Source organism: Ursus arctos, unplaced genomic scaffold (genome assembly GCF_023065955.2).
Source record: "Ursus arctos isolate Adak ecotype North America unplaced genomic scaffold, UrsArc2.0 scaffold_36, whole genome shotgun sequence".
NCBI lineage: Eukaryota > Metazoa > Chordata > Mammalia > Carnivora > Ursidae > Ursus > Ursus arctos.
In genome coordinates, this window is record NW_026623050.1 from 23,679,654 (window position 1) to 23,706,087 (window position 26,434).

General features: G+C 43.8%; 1 protein-coding gene across 1 annotated transcript in view; it reads right to left on the reverse strand.

Annotated features, from left to right (window-relative positions):
- MYO1E (myosin IE) overlaps positions 1–26,434 on the reverse strand; it is a 188,804-nt gene that overhangs the window by 84,071 nt on the left and 78,299 nt on the right. Inside the window, exons 2-4 of the mRNA XM_026518589.4 lie at positions 24,989–25,132; positions 17,112–17,201; positions 14,906–15,000 (exon numbers count right to left, since the gene is read on the reverse strand). Of these exons, the coding sequence (XP_026374374.3) occupies positions 14,906–15,000; positions 17,112–17,201; positions 24,989–25,132 (329 nt within the window). The remainder of the gene's footprint in view (positions 1–14,905; positions 15,001–17,111; positions 17,202–24,988; positions 25,133–26,434) is intronic.

The following is a 26,434-nucleotide window of genomic DNA, read 5'->3' on the forward strand; positions in this document are numbered from 1 at the left end:
CTTCCTTATCCTAGAGTGCCGACTGATGAACCAAGAAGAAATGATGAAAATGGAGCACCACCATTTGGAGACTGTCATTTAGGTGACTGGTCTGGGCCGGAGTCATCACTGGATGCTATGATTGGTGGAGGTTCCATGAGAAGCAGGATGCTGCCATCATCTCAAAACAGGCCCACAAAACACTAACATGTCCTAAAAGAAAACATGGTGAGCTTAATCAGAAGGAACAGAGCAGAGATGCACAGGCCCGACCAGTTGCTTGAGAGCACAGCGTTGTTTCTGAGGAAGTCCTGCTCAGCAGGACTGACCTGAGTCTGGTCGGAAGGAATCACGAGACAGAGCCACGCTGAGGTCGGCCTACTGAATTCAATGCCTGCACTCTTCCAAACTGGAAAGAGCAGGAAATACACATATTGGGTAAACCCTGCAATGTGTCCCCTGCAATCTGAGGAACCGTTCCAAAATGACAGAGTCTGAAGAGACACGTATTCCTGGAAAGAATCCTGCAGCAGAACGGAAAGAGATATTTGGGGGAGAACTGGTAAAACGTAAATGGGGTCTGGGGGTCAGGTGGCACTGTACCCTTATCAGCGTCCCGATTTGGAGTATTGTAACTGGTTATGTAGAAAGCATCTTGTTTTTAGGAAATACACACTGGAGACTTTAGGGGTGATGAGTTATCACAACTGCAGCCCGATGTTAAAACGTTCAGAAAGATATTAATATCGCTGGTAAGATCGATAATTGTTGAGTGTGGGTGCGTATGGTTGGAGGAAGAGGTGGGAGAGAGCATGAATGTGGTCAAATGTTACCAGTTGGGGAAACCAGGTGAAGAAGATACAAGAGTTGCTTGAACGACTCTGCCCATTTTCCTGTACAACTGGGATTATTCGAATATAAATTGTTTAAAGGAGCGTATATAGGAAATGTTGCAAATCTGAGGATGGGGAGGAAGAAGCAGATGGAAGGAATTATCTGTTCACCTGTGTACATGTGAATATATATATATTCTCCCCTTTTAATTTGTCTTATCAGTGGCTAAAAGGGATGGGCAGCAGAGAGTTGAAAATGTGAGTCTGCAGCACAGAGAAAGGTTCTGGATGAAAATTCCAGGATGACAGTGAGAGTAAGTGGGACTACCAAGGAGAAGCATGCTTGAGCACAGGCCGTACTGGGACCCTGGGGACTGTAGTGGCCACTACTGGTTCCCACTCAAGCTCTTTTCCCCACCTCCCCTCGCCTGACAATTTCCTGACTTGGTTCAGGTATCTTGCCTGGGACACCAGGCATAGAGATGCTGGTCCCACACTCGGCTGAGCCCATCGCCACCTGACCCACCACCCCCAGCAACTCAAGAGTCCATATGAACAAAGCTGCCCCATTAGACGGAAGGGAAGGACTCATGCAAGAGGCTCCTCTCCCCTCTAGGATATAAGGAAGTACGTTACTCTGATTGCCCCTGGCAGCCACCCGCAGCCACCAAGGGGAACCAGGACAAATCTTAGGATGTCTGGACTGTGAAGCAGAGAGCTGGAAAGAACCTGGGTCCTTGATGACATCAACAGACCACCGAGCACCAGCCCTGAGGTCTGCACAACCTTTCTGCATGTTCTGTTATGTGGGATAACAAGTTGCCTTAATTTCTCAACCACTTTGAGTTAGATTTTCTGTTGCTGGCAGCTCAAAGCGTGTCAAATGAAATGGAGACCACTGACATTTTGGGAGCACCGAGGAGAAAGAACAAGCTGAAAAGGCTGGAGAGGCAAGAGAGAAAGGAGGAGGACGAATACAGCGTCACGGGAGGCTGACTGTGTTAACATGGCAGGGAGACTGAGAAGACAATGAAGTTCTGAAATCTTCTGGCTGGCACCAATTCTCTCAAACCCTACTTTTGGATATAGGGATGTATCAGTACTGAACTTGACTCTTAGTCCAAAAGGTCTAACCCAAGGATAAGAAACAGAGATAGTTCAAAAAAATTTGTTTCCCAATTCTAGAGTTCAAAGATGAACATGTGTGTGTCTGAGGAATAGTCTAGAAGATGAGAAATAACATCAATTCCAAAGGAGATCTGAAAGGAGAAAACTAGTGGATGTCATCACTGTAGCACTGCCCAGGGAGCGAGCAGCTGAGGCATACCAGGGACGGTTGTACAGGCTCCACACCCATCAATCATTTGACCTGAGTGAGCCCTGTGGGGAAGGTGCTCTGACCCCGTTCTTTGATGAGAAACAACTCGCTCTGGGACACACAGCTAGTGAGCGGCATTGCTAGGAAAGGAGCCTGTCTCTAATGCTTCGCATCAGGGCATATATGGGTTAGCTGGTCCATTACAATCCACGGTGCTTCCCAAAGTCACTCCATGAATAGCACGGTTCATAGCATAATCAAACTTTTCGCTACCCCTCAGTCTTTACTGATAGACACCTCTTTAATTAAGGCTTCTGCCAAAAACATCTATTATCTCACACGCAGTGGGAAGTAACAAATAATAGCCCGCATCCCTGTGATCACATGACAACATGTGATCCAGGAGGAGAAACACATCAGAGAAGGTTGGGGACAGCCTTTTCCAAAGACTGAATTCACACGCTCCCTCCCTGGCAGCCTTACTGCTCCTGGGAAAGAAGCAAGTCCGACGGGAAGCATCTCTGTTACCCACCTGGGGCACTCCAGGGCTGCAGAGAAAGGGCTGATCTGTCAGACCCTGTCCCGACACTGCGGAAGAAACCCTCAGGTACGCGCAATAGCTGAGTGTGTAAAATAATCCCGCAGACCTGCCAAAGCTGCTGAGTAAATGGGAAGAATTCATTCTTTAACATAATGAGGAAAGTGTGAACGAGACAGCTCTTATTTCTTCCCAATCAGTATTGTCAAGCAGACAAAATGTTCACCTCCAGTCGGCCAAGAAAACGGCCTCGTGGCAGCGCTCTTCTTGGCCCAAACCGACCGACGCAGGAGGAAGAGCCGAATGTTTAGTCTGAGGACCAAGTTCGAGCCCCAGCTCAACTGCGTACTAGCTTTGAAATTCTTTTCAGTGTTATTAGCAGATACTCTGCAGCGCTCTTAACAGTTTGAAAACATCTTTGAGGCGCCTGCGTGGCTCACTCGGTGAAGTGTCTGTCTTGGGCTCGGGTCACGATCCCAGGGTCCTGGGATCGAGCCCTAGGTCAGGCTCTCTGCTCAGAGGGGAGTCTGCCTCTCCTCCCCCTCGGCCCCTCCCCCCCACTCATGCGCGCGCTCTCTCTCTCTCACTCTCTCTCTCGAATAAATAAAAATAAAATCTTTTAAGAAAACCCATATTTATGTGTATTTCTTTATTCGGCTTTCCCTACATTCCTTTAAGGCATTAATCCTCATTTTGTAGCCAAACCGCCTGAAGCTTGCAGAGGTCACACACTTTATACAGAACAGAACTGAGTCCACCCCGTGACTCAGCCCCCGAGGTCTTCCTTTCCACTACACCACGTGACCGTGGGGGCTAGCGGATTATCACCCAGATAACCTGACACCTGCTGGCTCAGTGCATCAGGGAGAAGTGGAAGGAGTGTAACAATGGAGCCAGCAGCCCTGGCTCAGAGCGCAGCTTTGCCACATTGCAAATGTGAGATGTTTAACATGGTTCCTTTACCTCTGAGACTCAATTTCTTGAGGTGCAAATAAAGGGGGGCAGTAACACTTCGTCTGCCAAGTTGTAAATGATATAAGTGAAAGATGTTGAGACTCAAAGCAAGGACTCAGAAAGGGGCTACTATTATGATTCGGGATAATATATTAATTAGCTAGTGAGTCAGCCTTCCTGAATAACATTCTTTGGTGATAAAGGAATTTCTACAGTCCCACAGGCTGGAAGGTAAGAGTAGCAGCGAGCTTGGGGGAAAGGGTAGATTTGAGGTCGTGCTCTTCAAGTCCATAGCCTGAAGGCAGTTCTCATGCAGACCCCAGTCCGGGCTGTGAGCTGCCAGGGCCTCCCAAAGCCAGACCAGAGGGACAGCGAGCCTCAAAGGCCAATGCTGCTGGGATAAACAAGAAGTTGGGTGGACCAACAGAAACAGAAGCGTTCCAATGCTAATAATCAAAGGTTCCTGAAATACATCAAAGACAGGAAGGTAGCTTGAGAATCTCCATGAGACACTTGATGGTGCAGACGCAGAGAGCAGAGACGGGACACAAGCCAAATGTTAGGGGGGCTCTGATTTTTTTAATCCTTTCATCTTCAACCTTTACTACTCCAAATCTTAGGGATTCCAAATTCAAATGTTTTTTGAAGCAGATAATTCAGAAATCTTAGGCCCAATAGTGACAGCTATCTCCTTCTCCTCTATGAAAATTCTCATGTTCAATCAGTCACCAAATGCTAGTGATGTATCTTCAAAATCTCTCATGTCTTTATTTATTCCTAAAACAATATTTATTTGGCACGGATTCAGGATGCAACCTGACAAGACTTTACACACTGGTGTTGGACACATGAAGGACAGAAGGCCCTAGTCTTTGGAAGACACCTGCAGCAGAATATTTTAAAAATTAAATTAAAAATTAAATATAAATTTAAATTTAATTAAATTAAATTTAATTTAAATTAAAAATTAAAATTAGGAACTGCACCCGACGTGATGCTTTCAAATTGACAACACAGTTTTAAAACAAGCCACGATGGCAAGAGCTGAAGTGGGCTGAAGGTGATAGGAATTCACTTTTGATGGCAGCAGTAAAACCGCCACATCTATGTTCTCTACAGCCCCGTATGTCCCCACAGAGGTCACCTGGCAAGGGCCCCCGAAACAGCTCCAGCCATACCGCCAAGCTCTTGTCTGGTAATATAGAGACGGTAAAGAATACATGAAAAACTTGCTGGTTCTCCTTCTCCTCTTACCACATGATTATTTTATTTTAATTTTTTTAAAAAAGATTTTATTTATTTATTTGAGAGGGAGAGAGAGAGACAGAGAGCGAGCGAGAAAGGGAAAGGCAGCGCATACACGAGCAAGGGGAGGGAGAAGCAGACTCTGCTGAGCAGGGAGCCTGACGCGTGACTCGATTCCAGGACCCTGGGATCACGCCCATGTGCTAATTTCTTAAACAGATTGGCAACGATGTCTCTGGGAGAGCCAAAGTCATCACATACGTAATTCTATAACACAAATCCGAATTCTGGATTTTGTAGCACAGAAGACGAACGAGCTAAGCGGACATGGGCTGCTGTGTACTGGACTCACAGGTGTCTACTTGTGTCTTCAGGAGCTCATCATCGTCAATGGCCCTGATGGAGCTAGAGTGGTTGTGTTTATCTATCAGCACTGTCCAGAGTGCCCGTGCCCATCCTGTACTCTTAGTGCTTCACGGGCTTACTGAATGTCACATCAGTTTCCTCTTCGCCTTTCCAGCCCAGGTCAGGGCCTCATAACCTCACCAGCTATCTGTATGCTCTCAAGATCCCATCTCTTTTCTACCCATAGACTTACTTTTGTCCACCAGCCTCTTGTGCATCACGTCCCTGCTCAGAGACCTGCAAGACACCACCAAGGCCCGCAGGTCTACCTGACCCAGATCACACGGCCTGTCGTTCAAGGAGGGACCTGTCACCCAATCACACTTACCTCCCCAAATCGACCAACCCGGCACTGCTACACAAATGCTATGTGGCTGTAATATAGAAACAGAAGCAGAACTGGCCCACGAGTAATTTACAAGGACAATTTGTCAATAGAAACTGTTAACAACCACACTGATACCCTTGTCACTTTCTCCCCATCACACGGTGTGGGTTCCAGAGGCTCTCAAGCCATTCATGTTTTCTTCCTCCTACACATCCGGTGGGGAGGGCTCAAATCAAGTCCCAACATCTCCATGTTACCTTTGCTGACCGCTCTAGTCCAAAGTGGTCTCCCCCTTACCTAAACGCAAATAGCATTTATACCTTATTTCAAGTGTTTCAGTTTCAAAAGTATCATGAAATAAACATTTACTGTGTACCAGAGAAACCAAGAAGCCTAACACCAGTTTCTAGTCATCAAGGATCGAAAAACTGCTTAAACTAAGCACATGCAAATTAAATAATCCTAATACTGAGTAGGTGAAAATGAGGGCTATACGAGGTGCTACTGAAATTCAGGAAATGGACAGAGCACTGGCTTGAGGTTGATGAGAAAGGCTTGGGGGGTTGGCGGAGAGAACTACCCAGGCAAGGACTTGGAGGCAGAAGTGAACCTGACCCATTGGAGGGGAATAAAATAGAGCAATTTGGTTAGAGAAGCAGAAAATAGAGTGGGAGGTGTCCCAAGCTAGGGACTCTGGTCTCTACTCAAGCTAGGGACTTTGGACCCTCCCAAGCAACGGAGAGCCACTGAGATGTTTTGGCAGAACTGTTCAAATAATACAACAGCTTAAGAGCTTTCATCTAGAAACCATGTTTGGAAGAGAGAGCTGGTGAAGGAGTAAGTACGGGGGTAAAATAAAAAGAACCATTATGGATTTGTGAAATTTGAGATGCTGGTACGTCACATAATTGGGATTATTACAATGATAACTTGTGCTTCAGGCAGGAGTTGGTAAACTTTTCCCATAAAGGCCCGGATATGGTCTCTGTCACTACCCAACTGTGCCACTAAAGCACAGAAGAATTTCTCACAATAGGAATTCTTTCTCATGTCTTCACGTAACATGATAGTGTTAACGCCCGTTTGATAACGAATGACCCCAACTTGTAGTTGAGAAGAACTCAAATAATTTAAATATGCCTCCTTATAAATTTATCAAAAGAACATATCCACTGAAACTTTTCAAAATAGCTTTTTTTTTTTTTAGAGATTTTATTTATTTATTTGACAGAGAGAGAGACAGGCAGCGAGAGAGGGAACACAGGCAGGGGTTGTGGGAGAGGAAGAAGCAAGCTCCCAGCGGAGGAGCCCGATGTGGGGCTCGATCCCAGAACCCTGGGATCATGCCCTGAGCCGAAGGCAGACGCTTAACGACTGAGCCACCCAGGCGCCCCTCAAAATAGCTTCTTAATCAGATATTAACCATGTATATCATGAGGAGATTTCTTAAGTTCTAAAAGATAAACAAAATGAATACTTATTAACTGTCTATTTAATAATTATTAGAATTCTATTATTTCCTATAGGTGAACTTTATAGTACACTGTTATTTTATTTTTATGTGCCAAATACACATAATTTTTTTTTAAAGATTTTATTTATTTATTCGACAGAGATAGAGACAGCCAGCGAGAGAGGGAACACAAGCAGGGGGAGTGGGAGAGGAAGAAGCAGGCTCATAGCAGAAGAGCCTGATGTGGGGCTCGATCCCATAACGCCGGGATCACGCCCTGAGCCGAAGGCAGACGCTTAACCGCTGTGCCACCCAGGCGCCCCAAATACACATAAGTTTTGATAGCACACGAGGGTATCTTTGATACGTACACACATGTAAAGCTACATGGCTTGCAAGGAACATAGTATGGAGTGAAAAGCAGGGTTATCTGTAAAACTGACCTGCTGGCTTCCTCCATGGACGAAGCCCTCTTTAACAGAATGCACCAAATGCACGGATCAATACACACCCGTAATTCCCTCACACGTGTCCAGCACGAACAAGTAAATCAGGATAAAGAAATGGCCCAGGCAGGGCCATCTACTATATACGTGCATCTCCACTTCTCAGGAAGAAATTGAGATTCACGTATTCATAAGGTCATGTTCGTTCAGTGAGTCCATCTGTCTGTCTTCCACGGATGACAACACACAACCATTGGCCTTCTGGGTTGCAAAAGGCATCATGACCAACAACTTAGAGAGGATTAGGTTCAAACAAGCATCTGTGGTTTGCAGGGGGAGACCTTCACCATAGGGGCTCCTTGATAACTAACCTGACCTCATAGCATATGGAAGCTTGACTACCTCCAGGGAAATGTGGGACATTTGAGACACAGAGAGCTGTCACTGACTGTAGGGTGTAGAGAAAGTGCATGGGGTTTAAAGTCAGATGGGTTAAGTTCAAATAGAGACTCTGACACTTACTAGTTAGAGGATCTCAGAGTTCTCTTAAGCCTCCTTTTCTGGATGAAACCTTGAGAAACAATAATGCCGAGCCGTAGAGCAGCTGTGAGGACGAGAGGACCTGTGCGGAGAGCGCCCCGCAAAGGGCTGGCACTTAGGGGAGTGCACCTTGCCCGCGCCATTGGTGCTTCAACACAAGAGGTGACTAGGAATTAGGATTCCAGGGGCGCCTGGGTGGTGCAGTCGTTAAGCGTCTGCCTTCGGCTCAGGGCGTGATCCCAGCGTTCTGGGATCGAGCCCCACATCAGGCTCCTCCGCTAGAAGCCTGCTTCTTCCTCTCCCACTCCCCTTGCTTGTGTTCCCTCTCTCTCTCGCTGGCTGTCTCTCTCTGTCAAATTAATAAATAAAATCTTAAAAAAAAAAAAAAGGAATTAGGATTCCAGTTGCCTTAAACTTGATTCCCAACCAGAAAAATTGGGGAGCTTGAAAAAAGATATCGATGCTCTGGGCCCACCACCATAAATCAGTTGAAACAGAATCTCTGGATGTGGAGCCTAAATATCTTTATAGCCGCTGAACTAATAAGGCAATTCAGGAATTGGAAATCGTTACCCCTGGCAAGTTAAATTAGAGAATGCAAGGGACAGTGGATGAAATTAACATCCCCAGCAGCCACTCGTCCGGCCTGTGTTGCGGAAGACTCAGGGATCACCAAAGGTGAATCCTGGGTGTTTATTCCTGACTAGGACTTGACCTGACGGCTGGCAGGGGCTGGCAGGAGAGTGTAGGTTACTAAAAGGGGGCTGACCCACCTGGGAGTCAGGACAGGAAAATAAACAGCAGAAATGCTGGGTTTTCCCCGGGCACACAGACCACTGAGGAGTAGAGCAACACCCTACTTCACTGTCTGCAGACGGAGGTAGGGGCCGTGTTCTGATGGCATGAGCCAATATGTCCGTCCCTCTGCCCTGAAGTCCACCCTAAAGTGGGAATGTGGCTCCCCTCGTGGACTATGTCCCGGGGGAATAATTCACTGAGCTGTCCAGGGCAGAATTCTCCTTATAAAATCACGAACTGAAGTCTAATGCACACTCATTCGTGAGTGTGGCTGGCCAGAGTCAGTCTCCCTGAGGCTGCTCAAGTCCAGCTTTTTTGACAAATCAAGTCTATAAACATTTGCAAAACTCAGGACCAAAGCTTGGATGGAGGCCTTCACTTGAGAAAGCAGCCTGACTTCTTTCTTCCTTTTTAAATTCCATTTGCTACACTGATTTCTAGTCCCGGAATAGTCAGCCAACCCATCCTGTCCCCATATCCACCTCTTAGGAAAACATGAGTAGGTCTCAGAGGAAGCTGACAATACTGCCTCTATGTGCTGCCATCATCCCCTGTAAAGAGTGTGCATTTCATCGTGTAGACAAAGTCACACCTGGGAAACTGGGAGGTGAAGGTCTATAAGAACATGGGAGAGATGAGGTCATCATTAATTTTTTACTTCCTAATGAAATGATTCTAAAAACTCCCCATCTTAGCAGCCATGGCAGGAGCCCTTAATACAACGAGCAGGCTTCTCTTCCAGCCCCCAGGAAAATGGGTTTGCTTTCTGTTCCCAAATGCATTCAGGCAAGCAGCATTCCACTCAGCCCTCGGCTCTCCCAGCATCAGTGGCTGCAAACTTGGGCCTCTCTACCAAAAATGGCATTTCCCTGTTTTCCCTTCCCTCTAGTATTATTCTGAAGAAAGAGTTCCAAAACCAGGAGAGACCTCAGAGGTCATCTGGTCAACCAGTTCACCCATAAAGGAAGGCACTGAAGCCCAGTCGAGTGTTAGGTTTGCTGCCCAGAATCCCAGGGCTGGGGAGAGGGAACCACAGCACCTCAGAGACAGCACAACTACTTTCTCAGAGCAGATGAAGCACAGGTCTTAGGTAGTAAAGAATTAACACAAAGGGACGTCAGGTTTTAGCCTTCTGCCTCAGGAGGGAATTTCTAAGGGCCCTGGATTCGAGTGCCTCTGTTTGCCTGTGGACTTTGGGAACTGGACAATGATTTATGATAAGGGCTTAGGAAAGCATCATAGAAGTACTGGCCCCTGGAGGAACTAGAGACTACAGGCATTAGCCCGAAACTTCATGCGGGGCTGGAGACTAAGGTCAGCTGTGCAGGCAGTATGGGACTGAGTTAAAACTCTAGATAACACAGGTTTGGGTAAATTTCCCCGGTTGGCAAGGCTACTGCCAACTCACATATCATAACTGGAAGAAGGTAACACCATCCATGACTCCAGGGGGAGAGGATGACCAGAAGCTTCACATTTGGACCCCTCCCAGACCTTTTTTTGTCTGGTTCTGATGCGTATCCTTTTGCTATAACAACACGGGGCCTGCAAGCATAGCACTTTTTTAAGTTCTTTGAGCCAATCTGGTAAGTTATTGAACCCAAGGGGGTGGTGGGAACCCCTGAACTTGAATCCAGCTGGTCAGAAGTGAGGGTGGCCTGGGAACCCCCAAACCTGAAGCCGGAGTCTGAAGTACACACAGCCTTCTGCAGGACTCTGCCTTAACCTGGGGAGTTGGGCCTAACGCTGGGTAGTTCGTGTCAGGAGCTCCCTGCTCTACCAACTCCTGAATTACAGCGTAGCCGCCACCGCAGAAATCCTTGGAGCAGGGTCTTCAAGTCTTTGCCACCTGAACAGCTGAAAAAGGATTCTAGAAAAGGCACGTGTCCTGCTTCAGTGCCTGCACACCTGCAGGGACGGTGAGGGGGACTTTGAGGGGGAGAGATGTGGGCTGGGTCCCTGAAGCGGCTTCCAGACTTGTGAAGCTCAGGCAACAAGACCATTCCCTTCCTTCCTTCTCATCTCACTAGGGTCCCAGAAGGAAGGGCAAAGGGCAAGGGAGTGTGTCAGAAAACTCGCCTTTTATTCTCCATTTAATTCCGGTCAAGAAAACACATCCTACCTATCTACTGGTCAGTGACCTCCACTTGGAATCACACAGAAGCATTTCCTACTAAGCAATAACTCTTCAGCACCCAAGTGCCCCTCCCAAAGGGGCTTAACCTGAATCTAATTAAGTATTTAGATCTAACTTCCAATTTACAGAAAATCCAGTTGAAGGAATTAGTGTAATGAGACCATCAGGGAGCAATTAGACAAATCTAGAAGGTGTGTCTATAGGGAAATGGGGTTGCTCTCTTCACCAAGTCAACATCATGAAAAAACAATTGTGGGAGTAGGGAAACTATGGTAGAATAAAAAAGAAAGAAAGATTCATGACCCCATGCATCCAGTGTTCCTCGATTTACATAAACCGGCAGGTAAGGACATGTTCGTAACAATCAAAGAAATTGGAATGTGGCCCGCTTATTTTTAGATGATATTAAATTACTAGTAATTATTTAGTTGTGATAATGGTCCTGGTGCTAAGAAAGAAAATGTTTTTTGTTTTGTTTTTAAGATTTTATTTATTTTAGAGACAGAGAAAGAGAGGGATAGAGAATCTGAACTGGACTCCACACTCAGCTTGGAGCGCAAGGCAGGGCTCGACCCCTGATCGCGAGATCAGGACCCGGGCTCAAACCGAGAGTCGGAACGCTTAACTGACTGAGCCACCCAGGCGCCCGAGAAAGAAAATGTTTTTATTTTCCAAAGATATATATGGAAATATTTAGAGGCAAAATGTCACGAAGTCCGTATTTACCTTGAAATACCTGAAATCTGTATTGACCTTGAAAGGCTTCAGTGTTCCTGCTTTACAGCTTGGACTTTGGAATCATGTAAATGTTTTATAGAATTATAAAACAAAATTAAAATTCAAAATGTTAAACCCCTAAAATCCAAAATAAAATAAATGAACCTAACTCTTAGGTTAGGTTGGCACAAATGACACAGAAAAGGATTCTTTTAAAACCCAATATTTTAACTGTGCATCCTAAGGACAAGAAGAATGACAAATTTATGGGGCGCCAGGGTGGCTCAGTTGTTAGGCGTCTGCCTTCGGCTCAGGGCGTGATCCCGGCGTTATGGGATCGAGCCCCACATCAGGCTCCTCCGCTGGGAGCCTGCTTCTTCCTCTCCCACTCCCCCTGCCTGTGTTTCCTCTCTCACTGGCTGTCTCTCTCTCTGTCAAATAATTAAATAAAATCTTAAAAAAAAAAAGTGACAAATTTTGAAGTGAACTCAGTATTACTATTAATAATATTGGAAGTTATTTTAAAGCGTTAACAAAACTACTTATTTGCTTTATTATATATATTTATTCATTTATATTTATACTTTTAACACACACAGTATAAAGCAAATAATTGTGATAATGTCATTAGGAACCAAGATTTTCAGCATAAGAAAAATGGGGTACAGGGGCACCTGGGTGGCTCAGTTGATTGAGTGTCTGACTCTTGGTTTCAGATCAGGTCATGACCTCATGGGTGGTGGGATTGAGCCCAGAGTCGGGCTCTGTGCTTGGTAGGGACTCTGCTTGAGATTCTCTCCCTCTGCCCCTCCCCTCACTCGCACTCACTCTTATAAACATCAAAGAAGTAAAAACCCTATAATCTTAAAAATGAACCAGAAATTATCAGTATGAACTCATGTTTCATTGTTTTTCTTTTTTCTTTTTTTTTCTTTTTTTTATTTGACAGAGAGACAGCCAGCGAGAGAGGGGACACCAGCAGGGGGAGTGGGAGAGGAAGAAGCAGGCTCCCAGCAGAAGAGCCTGATGTGGGGCTCAATCCCAGATCGCCGGGATCACGCCCTGAGCAGAAGGCAGACGCTTAACGACTACGCTACCCAGGCGCCCCTCATTGTTTTTCTTTAAAAAGTTCATTTTCTTTGCCTTTTAGCACCCTTACTGACTAGATTGGTGGTCTCTAAGTGCCATTTTCTGGGAAAATGAACCAGGACTTTTTGGTCAAATAGCTGACTCCAGGGCTCAGAAGAAAATGCACAAGAGAGCCTGATACCTTTCTTTCTCTTTTCTTTTCTTTCTTTCTTTCTTTCTTTCTTTCTTTCTTTCTTTCTTTCTTTCTTTCAAGTAATCTCTACACCCAACGTGGGGCTCGAACTCAAATCCCTGAGATCAAGAGTCACATGCTCCACCAACTGAGCCTGCCAGGCACCCTGAGATCCTGACATCTTGAATAAGGAAACTATCCACATCTACTGGGGTCTTGTCAAAGGGACACAGGAGCCAATACGAATGGCTCTCAATGGCCAAAGACAAGACCATTTGAGCCCCAAAGAAAAATCACTACGTAAGTAAACAGGGAAGATATTTAAAATCCATTCGTTTGGAAAGATACTGAAAATAACATTTTACCTTGGGAGTTGCTAGGGCATCAACTCACTGCCTCAAAACTTGGTAAATAAAGACAACAAATCAAGCCTTGTATCTAGTTTTCCTAAATAAATTATATTGTAGGGTAACCAAATAAAAGACTTCCAAGTAACAAATGTAGAAAGAATAACAGAATTAGAAAATAGCTATTTTTCAACCACTAATTAAACCATGATGTGAAATGAGAATTTATAATGGATGGACCCGCTGGTAATCTGAAGATCACACAAAGAGAGACCAATAGGCATTAAGGGCACAGAATCACGGATGAAACATTTTTGCCAAAATAGTAAATCTCAGCCTGACCAAACTTTCAGATCTAATTACGAATTTACAGGAAATACAGGGGATAGAGCAATGTTACGCTACACAACCAGCCAATCCCGGACTGTGGAGAATTCTGCAGGACAAACAACTTTTTCTTTTAACAAACAAGTGCCAAGTAAACCAAAGAATCAGAGAAAACGGTCAATGATTAGGAGACTTGAGACACATACATCCAAGAGCCATGTGTGAGCCTTGTTTGGCACCTGAGTATAAAAACAAACCAACTATAAGCAGGATGTGGCATTGGAACACTGGTAACAGTAGATAATGTTAAAAGGATTATTCATTTTTCAGGTATGATGAGAATGATCGTTGAGAGGCACACCCTAATTCAGTGACAAGGGACATGATTCTGAACCTACGATTTGCTTTAAATAACCTGCAGGGGCAGGAGAGAAGGACCAGAGGACTGGCCCTATACGTACTATCTGTACAAGCGGACTGAGAGATTGACAGAAGCTTCTTAAAATACTCTTTCTCATCCTGCCTTGGTCTGTAAATATCCAGAGCTTAAAAATTTTCCAAAGTGCTTCAGTTAAAAAATGGAAGAACTAAACAGATCGATGCAGGTATGATAGAATGTTAATAACTGCCAAGTTCTAAGTGATGGGAATATGGGTGCTTCTCTTTTCTGTATGTTTGAGAACGTTCATAATAATAAACAAAATCCTGAAAGCATTTAAACCCAGCAAAGACTCAGAGTTGGCTTGGGTTAGAAGGATTCTGAGAGTAGCCGTAGACACCAAAGGCCGGTGTGTGCCAGGGACGCCCTCAGAAGATTAAAAGCAAATGACAAAGTATACTAAAAACGTTCAAACTTGAACTACTAAATTATTAAAGAAGGAAAAAGAGGGACCTAGGGCAAAGGACTCCAGCTGATAAAATAGGGAAGGACATTTATTGTCCTCCTGACATAAAGGATCTCCAATTCAGAGTGAAGCCATGGTCAAATGGGAGGAGAGATGTCTTACGATGCTAGTTCAGGGCCCAATCAGAGAGAGGTCAGGCGAGCACCATGTGCCCTCGAGCCTTAATGCCCTAAGCCACAGCAGTATAAACCACGACCCCATGGAAGCAAAGTTCCTATGATCTGGAGTTATAAAATAAAGCAAGGCAAAGCAGACGACCTGCTGTTGACCAGCTTCTGACACCAGCAGCTATGAAAAGGCACTGTCCTTGACCGGGAGCGCTCACTCTGGCAAGGTCTCACGCCCTCTATTCCTAATAAAGCTCTTTCCCATACCTGATGATGACACACTGGTTCTCTCTGTCAATGATCATGTTTCTGTACATATTATCTGCAAGAGCATAGATATGTGGTGGGTTTTCATACTGTGCCTAGAGAAGCAAAAAACAAAAGCAAAACCATGGTCAGACAGAGCAACACATCGCATTTCTTTTCTTGGTCTTAGCAATGAATTTGCCCAATACAGTTCCAACCTCAAGGCCAAGGTCAGCGGGAGTCACACCTAAGAAAACGCAGACGGGACTGGGAAGGACTCCTCCGTGGGCAGGTGTGTGATTCAGCCTTCAGACGTGAAGACGTCTTCAGACGCTGCGGCACCATACCCTTCCTCCCACACGCCTCTGCAGGTGACATTCCATCTCTAAATGCTTCTGAAGACATCTGGCCAACAGGTCTTAAGAGAGGCCTACTAAAAACCTGGATCTGGCTTTTACTAGAATTCTAAATTCCTACGTCATTTTTTTTTCTAAGAGGTAAGTTGGAGATGCTGGAAGCCCAGAGGAAATGAAGTGAAACTGTGTATGAAGGAGGAGAAAACCTAAACATTCTCTCTAAGAAGAGGGCAAGAGGGGTAGTTCTTTGAAGGGATAAACTGATTTGGCCAGTTTGCTTCATCTCAATGGGCAGGGAAAAAAATCCTACCCCACCAAGATATTCTCCTGGTGCTTTAGTCTCATGGGCTACCTTACCTTGGCTATGCCTGAATACAAATTGGCCAATACATTCATCGTGTCAGGATTGATTTCGGCCCCACTTCCCTCAATTTCCTGAAGTTGAACAGCACTACCTCAAAAATTACTAAAAAGAAAAATACATCATGTGCTATAAAGCTGAAGAAAGAACTTGCCTTACATTTAAGACTATCTAACATCAAAGAGTGAAGAACATGGCAGACCCAGTGAGAAGACATTGAGACTCTGTCTTACCCTTCCCTGGTCCCATCTCTCAAGTGGGGATAATATTGTCCCACACTCAACAGAGTTGCGGACTGAACTTCTCTGAGCCTTATTCTCCTCATCTGTGAAATGGGGCTGCACAGTAACACACAGTCAGCACCCAGGGTTGTTTTATTATGGTTGTGGCAGAACAAGGTACCTAGCATTCAGCAATTACCAATTTCACAACACTTTAGCACTAGCAGTTAAGAATAAATGTATTTTTTTAAATTCTAGGGCAAATTTTTTAAAGAGAACTTTTTAAGAGATAAATGGTCCAAAAGGGACTCAGGTAACATCATTTTTCAGAGAACGGGAGAGAAAACAGCATGAATGCTCAGCACTCCCAGCCACCCCGCCTTGGCCTTGGCTGTCACTGAGAATGCCGAGCCCGCTCCGAGCCTGCTGCCCCGGGGCCTCGCAGCTCAGGGCGCCAGGGCAGGGCCCAGCCTCCGCTGACAGTGTTTCCCTTGTGCTGGGCTCCCATAAAGGCAGCATTATCAAAGGTCTTTCGCGTGGCAGCCTCCTTGGGCTCCAGCTACCAGAACCATTCATCTGGCAACAATGGGGTGGGCTCTTGCTCTGGGTAAATTGCCTTCCACTTCAACTGATGAATTTGTGTGGGCTCTCTTTTGTTTGTTTTCCAGGGGTCAGGATTAATGAACGCTCTCGTGCTTCTGCTGCAGAGGAAAGAAGGGGAAAGATGCAGGGAAGGGGAGGCCTGGAGAAGTGCTGAACCACATAATGCAATATATTCATCAGATTTACAGTTTCTATTTTTATCACACAACTAAAATGGCTACGGAGCTGGATCTGAATAGGGACCAGAGTCACATTAATAAAGAAGTAATAAAAAGATTCAATTTTCAGGTTCCATTCAGAGCCACAGCTTAACTAAGGTTCTGATTTGGAGGGAATGGTTCTCATCATCCTATTTATCTTTTATCCATTACGGATTTTTCAGTCCTTAGAATTTTGTGGCCTGTGTGGAAGGAGGAACTTTCCCTCCCCCCACCCGAGCTGTAGGTCCTGCATCCTATTTGAGTAATTCTGTATATAATATTCCTATACTAGATGGTCCTATGCTCTTTTGAGCTGTATTCTAAAGAGCAGCACGTCATTAAAAATCAAACTATGTCACCTACTTGAGTTTCCCCAATAAATAATTCACAATAAGAAAATGCAAATGTATTGCCAACTTCAAGAAAAATTACCCATGCATTATAAAAGCCCCAAACACTACAGTAATTATGCGGCCTATAACTTACCGCTCCTTGGTACATTTCAATTTCCTTTTCCCCAAAATACGGCATCTGCTTGAAGGGGTTGACTGAGATTAATACGGATCCTATATATGTCTGAATTTATATCCAGTTAAGGTCCAGTGTTAATCTTCATGGCTACACATTTTTCCAATTAAGTAACCAGATGTTATCAAGAATTCATAATGACTGTTCAAACAAAAAAAGCTCAGATACTTGTTTTCTAAAAGATTACAAATAAAGACAAAAGCAATTACCAACTAGCTCAGGCTTTGTTCCTCCCCAGGAAGAGTAATGAGCTTAATTACCCAGGTGCTCCAAAAAGAAATCAGTATTTTACATGATTTGAAGCACGTCCTTTTAAGACCGGTGACATGTATGGCTAGGAAAACACAAAACAACACAAAAGAGAAATGATCTAGGAGTAAAAAGAGCAGTTATCATTCCTTTGCTCAAATAATATTTTTTCCTGGAAACTCTCCTATCTCTCAGGTAGACTAAAAATGTACTCACTTACTCGTTTAACAAATAGAGAGATACAAGATGAACTGAACGGTCCTACTCCTTAGAAGCTACGGGGAACTGAGTTATATCTGTAAGACGCTATGTGGAGCAGAAAATCACAAACCCACACAGATCCGGTGTAGGGGAAGAAGGTATTATTTCTGCAGGGGAATCCAGGAAGGCCTTTCGGAAGAGAAAGCATTCATGCTGAGTCTTAACTGCTTTATACAATACACTTTAATATGCCCCAATAGATGTATTATTATAACATAAAAAATATTTCCGTTTATTCAATAATCGGCCAGTTTGAATGGGGTGTTCACAACATACCAGGCACTGGTCTGGATGCTGGGGATACAGCGGTGAACAAAACAGACGGAAGAGTTAAACTCCCTCCCCTCACAGAGGAAAAACAATTATTTAAAGAGAGAGAGAAAACAACAAACACAACAAGATACGCATACTCAAAATTGTTTCTTTTAATCAATGATTTCAAAATGTTTGGAAAACTTGAAGTTACAGATGTAAAGCTGTGACATTTCCTCCCCGAAGGGGACATTTATATATTTATATAAAGGACCTGGGTGTCAACTAGGGCAGCAAAGGGAATCCAGTCAGATTGCCTGAGTTTCCCCAAGCCCAGCTGGCCTCTGACCTTGGGAAGTCACGTTGCTAAGCTGTGGCTAATGGGTGATGGGGAACAATACCACCTACTTGATAGGCTTATAATGAGAATTAAACCAACAGTATAGAAGGCTCGGCAATTTCCATAATTTGTCTGCTTCAAGATGCTGGTTGTGCCCCGTGTTAACATCGGTGAGACACGGCTTTGGTATTATTACTGAACACAAATGAGCCAAGTGTGGGACGGGTCAGATAATACTTGAAAATCAATATTTATACAAGAAGGTGGACACATAGAATGATTCCGTGGCAATTTTGCTTCCCTTTTCACTGACCAGAACGGTCTCCTGACTCGAAAGGCTGCATATGAAAGAGCAGTCGAGGAGAAAAGGGCCATCGGAACAGCAGCGGGATGCACCCAACACTAATCTGGGGGCAGCTCATGGCACTAAGAGCAAGTGCCCACGACCTGGGGAATCCTAACTGAAAATCACTAAAGAATCGCAAGAATGGCCGAGTCCAAGTGCCAAAGTCAGGTGAGGCCAATGATAGATTAGTAGTGCCCTCCTTGTTTTTTGAGGCAAAATTTAGAACAGATAAATTTATTATTAAAATTATTAAGCAGGTAAGAATGTCCATGATGTAGCCAGGACTCTGTAAGTGTTGGTCATATGAACACCAATCGAACACAAACACACTTACGGGGTACAGATTAAACCCCTAATGACATCCCTACTTACCCTTTTACTCCTGCTTTACTATGAGGAAACTGAGGCATAGAGAAATTTTAAGACTTGCTCGGAAAAAAACCCCACAAAACTCACTTGACGTCATAAGCTAGTAAGTGGCAGAGCTAGGATTCAAACCCAGACAGTCTGGTTCTCGAGTCCACTCTTAATCCACAAGCTATAATGTCTTTCTAAGTTAGCAAGTATTGTTACTGTTCATATTGCTATTAGTATTGGTGGCATTGCCAATATTTATCAAATAAAATACAAAATGCCCAGTTAAATTTGAAGTTTAGATAAACAATGAATAATTTGTTTTATATATATATATATATATATATATATATTCCACCCCACCCCCCAAATGGGTACGCCCCAAGCATACCCCCGCTTATGCTAAAAAAGTAATTTGATGTTTATCTGAAATTCAAATTTAACCAGGCATCCTGGCAATGCTAGGTTGGAAGCACAGGGACTTCACGCAGGGTGGACAGGGGCGCCATCTGAGAGCTTTATGTCTTGTGTAATTTAGATTCTGTGATTCTTTGGGAACTCAAAATTCTATAACCCTTAGCTGATTTTTTTTTAGTATCTTTTTCACATGATAGGGACCAAATGAAAACTGAATGAATGCGGTCTGGCCCTCGTTCTGACTCTCATGAGAAACAAATACAGTCGTTCTTATGATAAACCCAATTTTCAAGAAATATAGCACTGCCGCGGCCATCCTCATTTCAGAAGGGAAGAGGTCTAGGTGTCCATTTACCTCGAGATGAAAACACACCTGGCCAAGCAGGATCTCTCCATGGAGGAGGGTGCATCTTCCCTTAGTTGTAAAGGGAATGCTTTGAATGCCATCTGTCCTAGAGAAATCAGCACTGCGTGCAAAGAAAGAGCTGCCTGAGGACATGAGCCACAGGGATCAGCTCCCCACCAAGCCCTTCCTACCCACCAGACCCTTGGCTATTGGATAAACATGGACTGGGCTGCAGGAGAGCTCCTGTACGAACCAATGCTTTCTTTTTTTTTTTTTAAATATTAATAATCTGCTCTGTGAAAAAAACATCTTAGAACGTCTCGATTTTCACTAAGTTGTCTACGTGAATTCTAGGTAAGGGCCTGGTAAGAAGACAGAGAAGAAAACCTCTGTCAGATTATGCTAAGCCAATCCTGAATCAATGACTCAGTAGAAGGGGGAAATTACAGCTATTCCCTTCATCTCCCAGTAGGGGCCTCGAAGTCAATAGTATTTGGGAGGATTCCTGAAAAATAAAGTTTGGTCTGAGGTGAATAATGCCGCTGGTGTCTATGCTAAGTGGCTACACACTTACCTAAGTCAGAAGAACTGAGAGAAGAGAATTAGTTTAGAATTTGAAGAAAACACACATATTTTAGTTATTTCAGGTGTGAATTTGGCCTCATCGTTCGTCTAACGGCCTGCCCTGTTTTCTACCTCGCTGTGTCTACGGAGACCTCAGCTACTTCTCTGAGAGCCCAGGTCTCCTACTGGGTTGGGTCATTTCCCAGACAACTCACTCCCACTCCCTACTACATAATTCAGGTGTGCCTTTGGAAAAAGCTGCTCGGGCAGAATCGGAACGTAAACCATCTCTACCCACGTAATCTTTGGCTGTGAAGGTGTGGCCCAAGGTTAATTTTCAGAATGTATGGAGATATGAGGCTATGATATTATGCACACACACAGACACACACACGCTCCAACCAGACAAAAACAAAATACGTGCCATCTTGTCTAACAGAATATATGAGACAGAGAAGACCCAACAGATCCTTCATTGATGGGTTCTCAAACACTTGTGGTGGATCTAGGAATTTTCATTGTTCTTGCAGCAAGGATGACAAAAAGAGAAACATGCCCTGAAGTTTTCAAAAACCTCAATGTATTCAATAGAAAGGACCGTCCTTTATTCTTAGATTATTTCCTTTCTACTTTTGCGGTATTAGAATTGTCTTCCTTCTATTAAATGTGATGGTAGTACAACTTCTGTAAGTTTGTTTTTCATGGTCTTATAGGCCTTACAGTTGAGTTTAACTTAAAAAAAAATGTTTTTAATAGTCGGTGAATTTCCCCAAAACCACCCACACCGATCTAGTTGACTTCCCTGGATTTATTACTGAGGAGGGATGGGATGGTGAGGTGACTTGTCTGAAGTCACATATGGGGAGACCGGTGGAGCTGGACCCTGAGCCCCCGGCTCCAGCCACCAGACCGACACACATGTCCCTGCAGCACGCCGCCCCCTCCACGTGAACGGACTGCCCATGGGGCAAACCCCACTGCAAACAACTGCACTGCCTTGGGCTCCAGTTGGTCTGGCACAAGAGCTCAACTAATCAAGGGCTGAAAATGCCAAACACACTTGAGTGTGGTCTTTGAGTAAAAGCAAGTTGGGAGAAAGTTGGACCAAATAAGCGCGGAGTGCTCTGCACAGGAACTATTTTCGTCAGCGAAGTGCCTGTAAATGATGTCTCGCCAAGCACAAGAGCGAATACTGCAATGTTTTCCTCATGTATTTTAGAATGTAATTTTAAGAAGTGTGGCAACATTCAGGAAAAAAACGGATGGGAAATTAAACCCTACTTGTCTTATGATAAATAGCTGAAAATTACAGGGTTTTATTGGTAAACAGTGTTAGCATTTTCTAAGCAGATTTTTTTTTCCTAATGGAGAACAAAGAAATGTGTATTCAGCCTGAATGCATTAACAATCGATTGTTCCAAATGTGGACCTTCGATATGAAGCAGTGTGCTGGTATCGGACGTAGAAGAGATACAATAAGCAATTTATAACTTAATAGGAAATCGACTCACTTCTTGCCTTAATTATTAAGCTTCGGAGTGAGAGGGAAAAAATCCTCTTGGTTAAAATAATCTTACTCTATCCTAATAATATTCCCGCAGCACTGAACAGATAAAGGAGGCTTTTATCACTTAGTGGAGGCAAGGATCTACAGTTAGACCCCGGGTATTATTTCATAAACACCCAAAAAAATCATCCAGCTTCCTCAGAGCTGAAAGCTGCTCTGTGCTCTTGATGGAAAGCACACGGATGCCGAGTCTCTCGTGTACTGAGTGGGTAGAGATTTCTAAAACCCGAAGCCATTAGTGGTCAACTAACTCATTTCCTTGGTAGAACACACGATTACTCAGCCATTGATTCAAAGGCATTAATTCAAAGGCTCGTAATCAGCCCCCTCCGGGTGAGTCATTTAAAAATTCTGCTGTCTGAATATAAAAAGCAAATCTTGATAGTCAACGGATTTTCAATGAATACTTAATACAATGCACCATGCCAAGAAGTATGCATGAAACTAAAAAATATGCAAGGCAAGATGATGCCGTTTTTGTTAAAATTAACAAGAAACCCCCCAAATATGTATATGTATATTTATATATGCATGTCTATATGTGGTTAAATTAAAAAATATACACCAAGAGGTTACGGTGGGATTGTAGGTGATGTTAATGTTCTCCTTTCGGGTTGACTGCATTTTCTAAATCATGTTAAATGAACACGTATTGCCTTAAAGAGTTTTTGGTTTTTAAGAAGGTACATGAAAGAAAGTCCCTAGTTTTGGAGGCAAACTATCTTTATGGGGAGAAGTGAGTCTGTCCAGCTTGACAGCGGACTGGCTGCTGATAGCCACTAACATCATTTTTTCTCTTACTCAGTTTTTCAAAAACCATGTTTCTATGTAAATAACATAATAAGCCTAGCCCATGTTCTAAGAACATTCCAATAAATAATTTGTTCAACTATATTCAGTGGAAATTCACCTTTTACGGGCTTGTCAATAAACCGATCCTCCATTTAAAACAGTTTCTATGGTAAAATGTATTTGAATTTTCAATAAGCAACTTTAAAATTGAATTTTTGGAACATAACTCAGAAATGCGGAAGGAACTTACACACTTGCCTTCGTATATGATAATAACAAGTAATGCTTCCTGTTACTTACTGCATTCATTATTTCATTTAACCCTACAATAGCCTCATGTGGGAGATTTCATTATCATTCCCGTGTTACAGGTGAGGAAATCAAAGCACGCAGATCACAAAACTTCCATGAGGTCACCAAGGCTGTGAAGGGTAAGGCTCGAAGCCAGACCGTCCAGACCCACCGCCTGCACCCAACCCTTAGCGTGCCACGGGACTTGCACACCTGTGCCACGGGACTTGCACGTAAAAGTGGTTAACACGTTTTCATGATGATAAGCCCAGATTAAAGGGAGCGTATTTCAAAGTTTGGCCAAATGAAAAGAAAACTTACCACTGAAAACAACTGCTTCCATACAATTAAATTAAAAGGCAGCCCTGCACCGGTATCTAGGAGTCAGCAAAAGGTTTCTGTAAAGGGCCAGAAAGCAATTCATTTAGGCCCTATGGTCCTGTGGCAACGACTCACCTCGGCCTTCGTAGACTGCAAGCAGGCATTGACAATGACTAGAAGAATGAGTATGCTCTATTTCCATAACACCTTTGGTATAAAATGGGCAGTGGGCAGATTTCATTTGTAGGCGGTAGACCACCTCCCCCAGTCAAGATGCTATTATTAACATAGCTAACAAATCCAAATATATCTGTTAATGCTTAAGAGCAGGGGTTTAGGCATTTAACTATGCAGAGATTTGGTAAAATCTCCTGTGGTAAGTAAGAAATAGCACAGTATTGGTCAGAACCATCCAAGTGTCTTGGAATGATTTTGTTAATTAGCATTGCCTGATGTACTGAATATATGTATTAGTCTATCCTGGTGTGTTGAACTTCCCACTCACCAATGATGCGACAGGCATTCCCTGCAAAAGTATTGCTGCCTACATATGGGCGCTTTTAACTAATAGTCAAATGAGTGGTATAAATAACAAACAGAAGCTACAGATGCGAAAACTATACCTCTTCTAGCGTTGGGGGTGAAAATCTAAAATGTATGCAACAACAGCAGCAAAGACTCTACCTCTAATGGTCCTCCGCGTCACCAGGCCTTTAGAAGTCACCAAGTGCATCACAGTTAAACCTTCGGGTACTGCAACACAGATTTGCACAGATCTTTGCATATCTAAAACTCTACAGTAATTTCACTAAGAGATCTTTATATAGTTGTACCAAACAAAATTGAATCCTGTAGGAACTTAAGCAAATATCACAGTTCTCTGTTTGTAATGAAGTCAACACACATTTGAATCAAATTTCCATTCTGAATTTTTTAAAGCCCTATAAAAAATGGCATCTGGCAAGCTAAAATTGAAACATAAAGAACAACTCAAGAATGTCAGGCTTTTTCAATAGTTGATCTTCACTTCTCGTGTTTCCTTTAGTAAACACAAGAATGCAGAAAACCTGGCAAAATTGCATATTTTTTGCATGAGGCAATCTTTTTAAAACCTTTTAGGTCTGGACTTAACTGTCTGCTTTGCAATTAGGCAGCTCTATCGACAGACTTCTCTGCAGATCAGGACTTTCCCTAGGAACAGCAGACGTTTTAGTCACCACGTGCGTGGCTAAAGCCCGTCAAAGGTACAGCGCCATCGATTGAAACAGAAGAATACTGGCTGCATCTCGATTTTGTGAAATGCCAGGAAAATAATTTAGTGTCATCTCTGCCCTTCCCACAACCTCCACAAAGGGACAGCAAAGTATAAAACCACGTTTTGGGGGCGCCTGGGTGGCACAGTGGTTAAGCGTCTGCCTTCGGCTCAGGGCGTAATCCCGGCGTTATGGGATCGAGCCCCACATCGGGCTCCTCTGCTGTGAGCCTGCTTCTTCCTCTCCCACTCCCCTGCTTGTGTTCCCTCTCTCGCTGGCTGTCTCTATCTCTGTCAAATAAATAAATAAAATCTTTAAAAAAAACAAAACAAAACCACGTTCTGACACGGTGAAAAGGACCTGAGCGCCTAGTGTCAGGTTCCGAATTTCAGATGGATCTTCTCACGCTGGGAATACATCGCATTTTACTGCGGATATGGTCGTCTTACTTAGAGAAGTCCACAGGAACTAATAAAGGATACAAAAATGTAGTCATCCATGTATCTCTTCTTTAGATTCTCCACGATGGCATTCTCTGTGATCTTGGAGAGCAGGACCATGTCATCCACACCGCTGTGCTTAACATTGTGGCTCTGCCAGTGGTAACGGTAGGCACCTTTGCTTCCCTGCGAACAGAGAATGCACAATTATTAGGATGCTTTATTTTCTCCTGGTGTAAAAAAAAAAAATAAAAAAAAATTTAAAAAGCCACTAAGTTCCCAAATAGTCCTTATATCAAATGCTGCAGAATGAGCAGAACAAAGATTTTGTTATCAAAAGACCTGGATTCAGGGGCGCCTGGGTGGCACAGCGGTTAAGCGTCTGCCTTTGGCTCAGGGCATGATCCCGGCATTATGGGATCGAGCCCCACATCAGGCTCCTCCGCTATGAGCCTGCTTCTTCCTCTCCCACTCCCCCTGCTTGTGTTCCCTCTCTCGCTAGCTGTCTCTATCTCTGTCGAATAAATAAATAAAATCTTTAAAAAAAAAAAAGACCTGGATTCAAATTCAGCTTTGCCACCTACAAACTAAGAGAAGTGAGGAAAAGTTATATAGGTTCACTGTGTCACTTAAGCTGCTCTTCCCTCATCTGTAAAATGGGAGAAATTAAGACCCACTTCATAGAGTTGCTGTAAGGATTAAATAAAATAACATATATAAAGTACCAAAGAGTATCTTGAGTATAACACAATAAATGATCGATGGTCGGGCGCCTGGGTGGCTCAGTCGGCTAAGCAACTGCCTTCAGGTCAGGTCATGATCCCAGGGTCCTGGGATCGAGTCCCACATTGGGCTCCCTGTTCAGCGGGGAGCCTGCTTCTCCCTCTGCCCCTCACCCCACTCCTGCTCTCTTTCTCTCATGCTCTCTCTCAAATAAATAAAACCTTTTATTTATTTATTTATTTATTTATTTATTTATTTATTTAAAGATTTTATTTATTTATTTGACAGAGATAGAGACAGCCAGCGAGAGAGGAAACACAAGCAGGGGGAGTGGGAGAGGAAGAAGCAGGCTCATAGCGGAGGAGCCTGATGTGGGGCTCGATCCCATAACGCCGGGATCACGCCCTGAGCCGAAGGCAGACGCTTAACCGCTGTGCCACCCAGGCGCCCCTCAAATAAATAAACCTTTTAAAAAAATGATCAATGGTCTCCAGTAATTCCTTCAACCTTACTGCTCTGTAGAATTTAACAATAAAATAAGCAGAAACCTTCTGGACTTGTTTTGCAAATTGTATGACAGAACTCAGAAGCAGAAGCAATATGTATCACACAATGGCTAGGTCACATTGGCCTAATTGCTCAAGCCATCTAAATTATTTTCCCCCCATAAACTTATCACTGTCAATGTAATACTGGCCTTCCAGATTCAAAAGATAAGCTACATTTTGATGGCTGATCACTGATATTAACAAGGAAATGGACAAG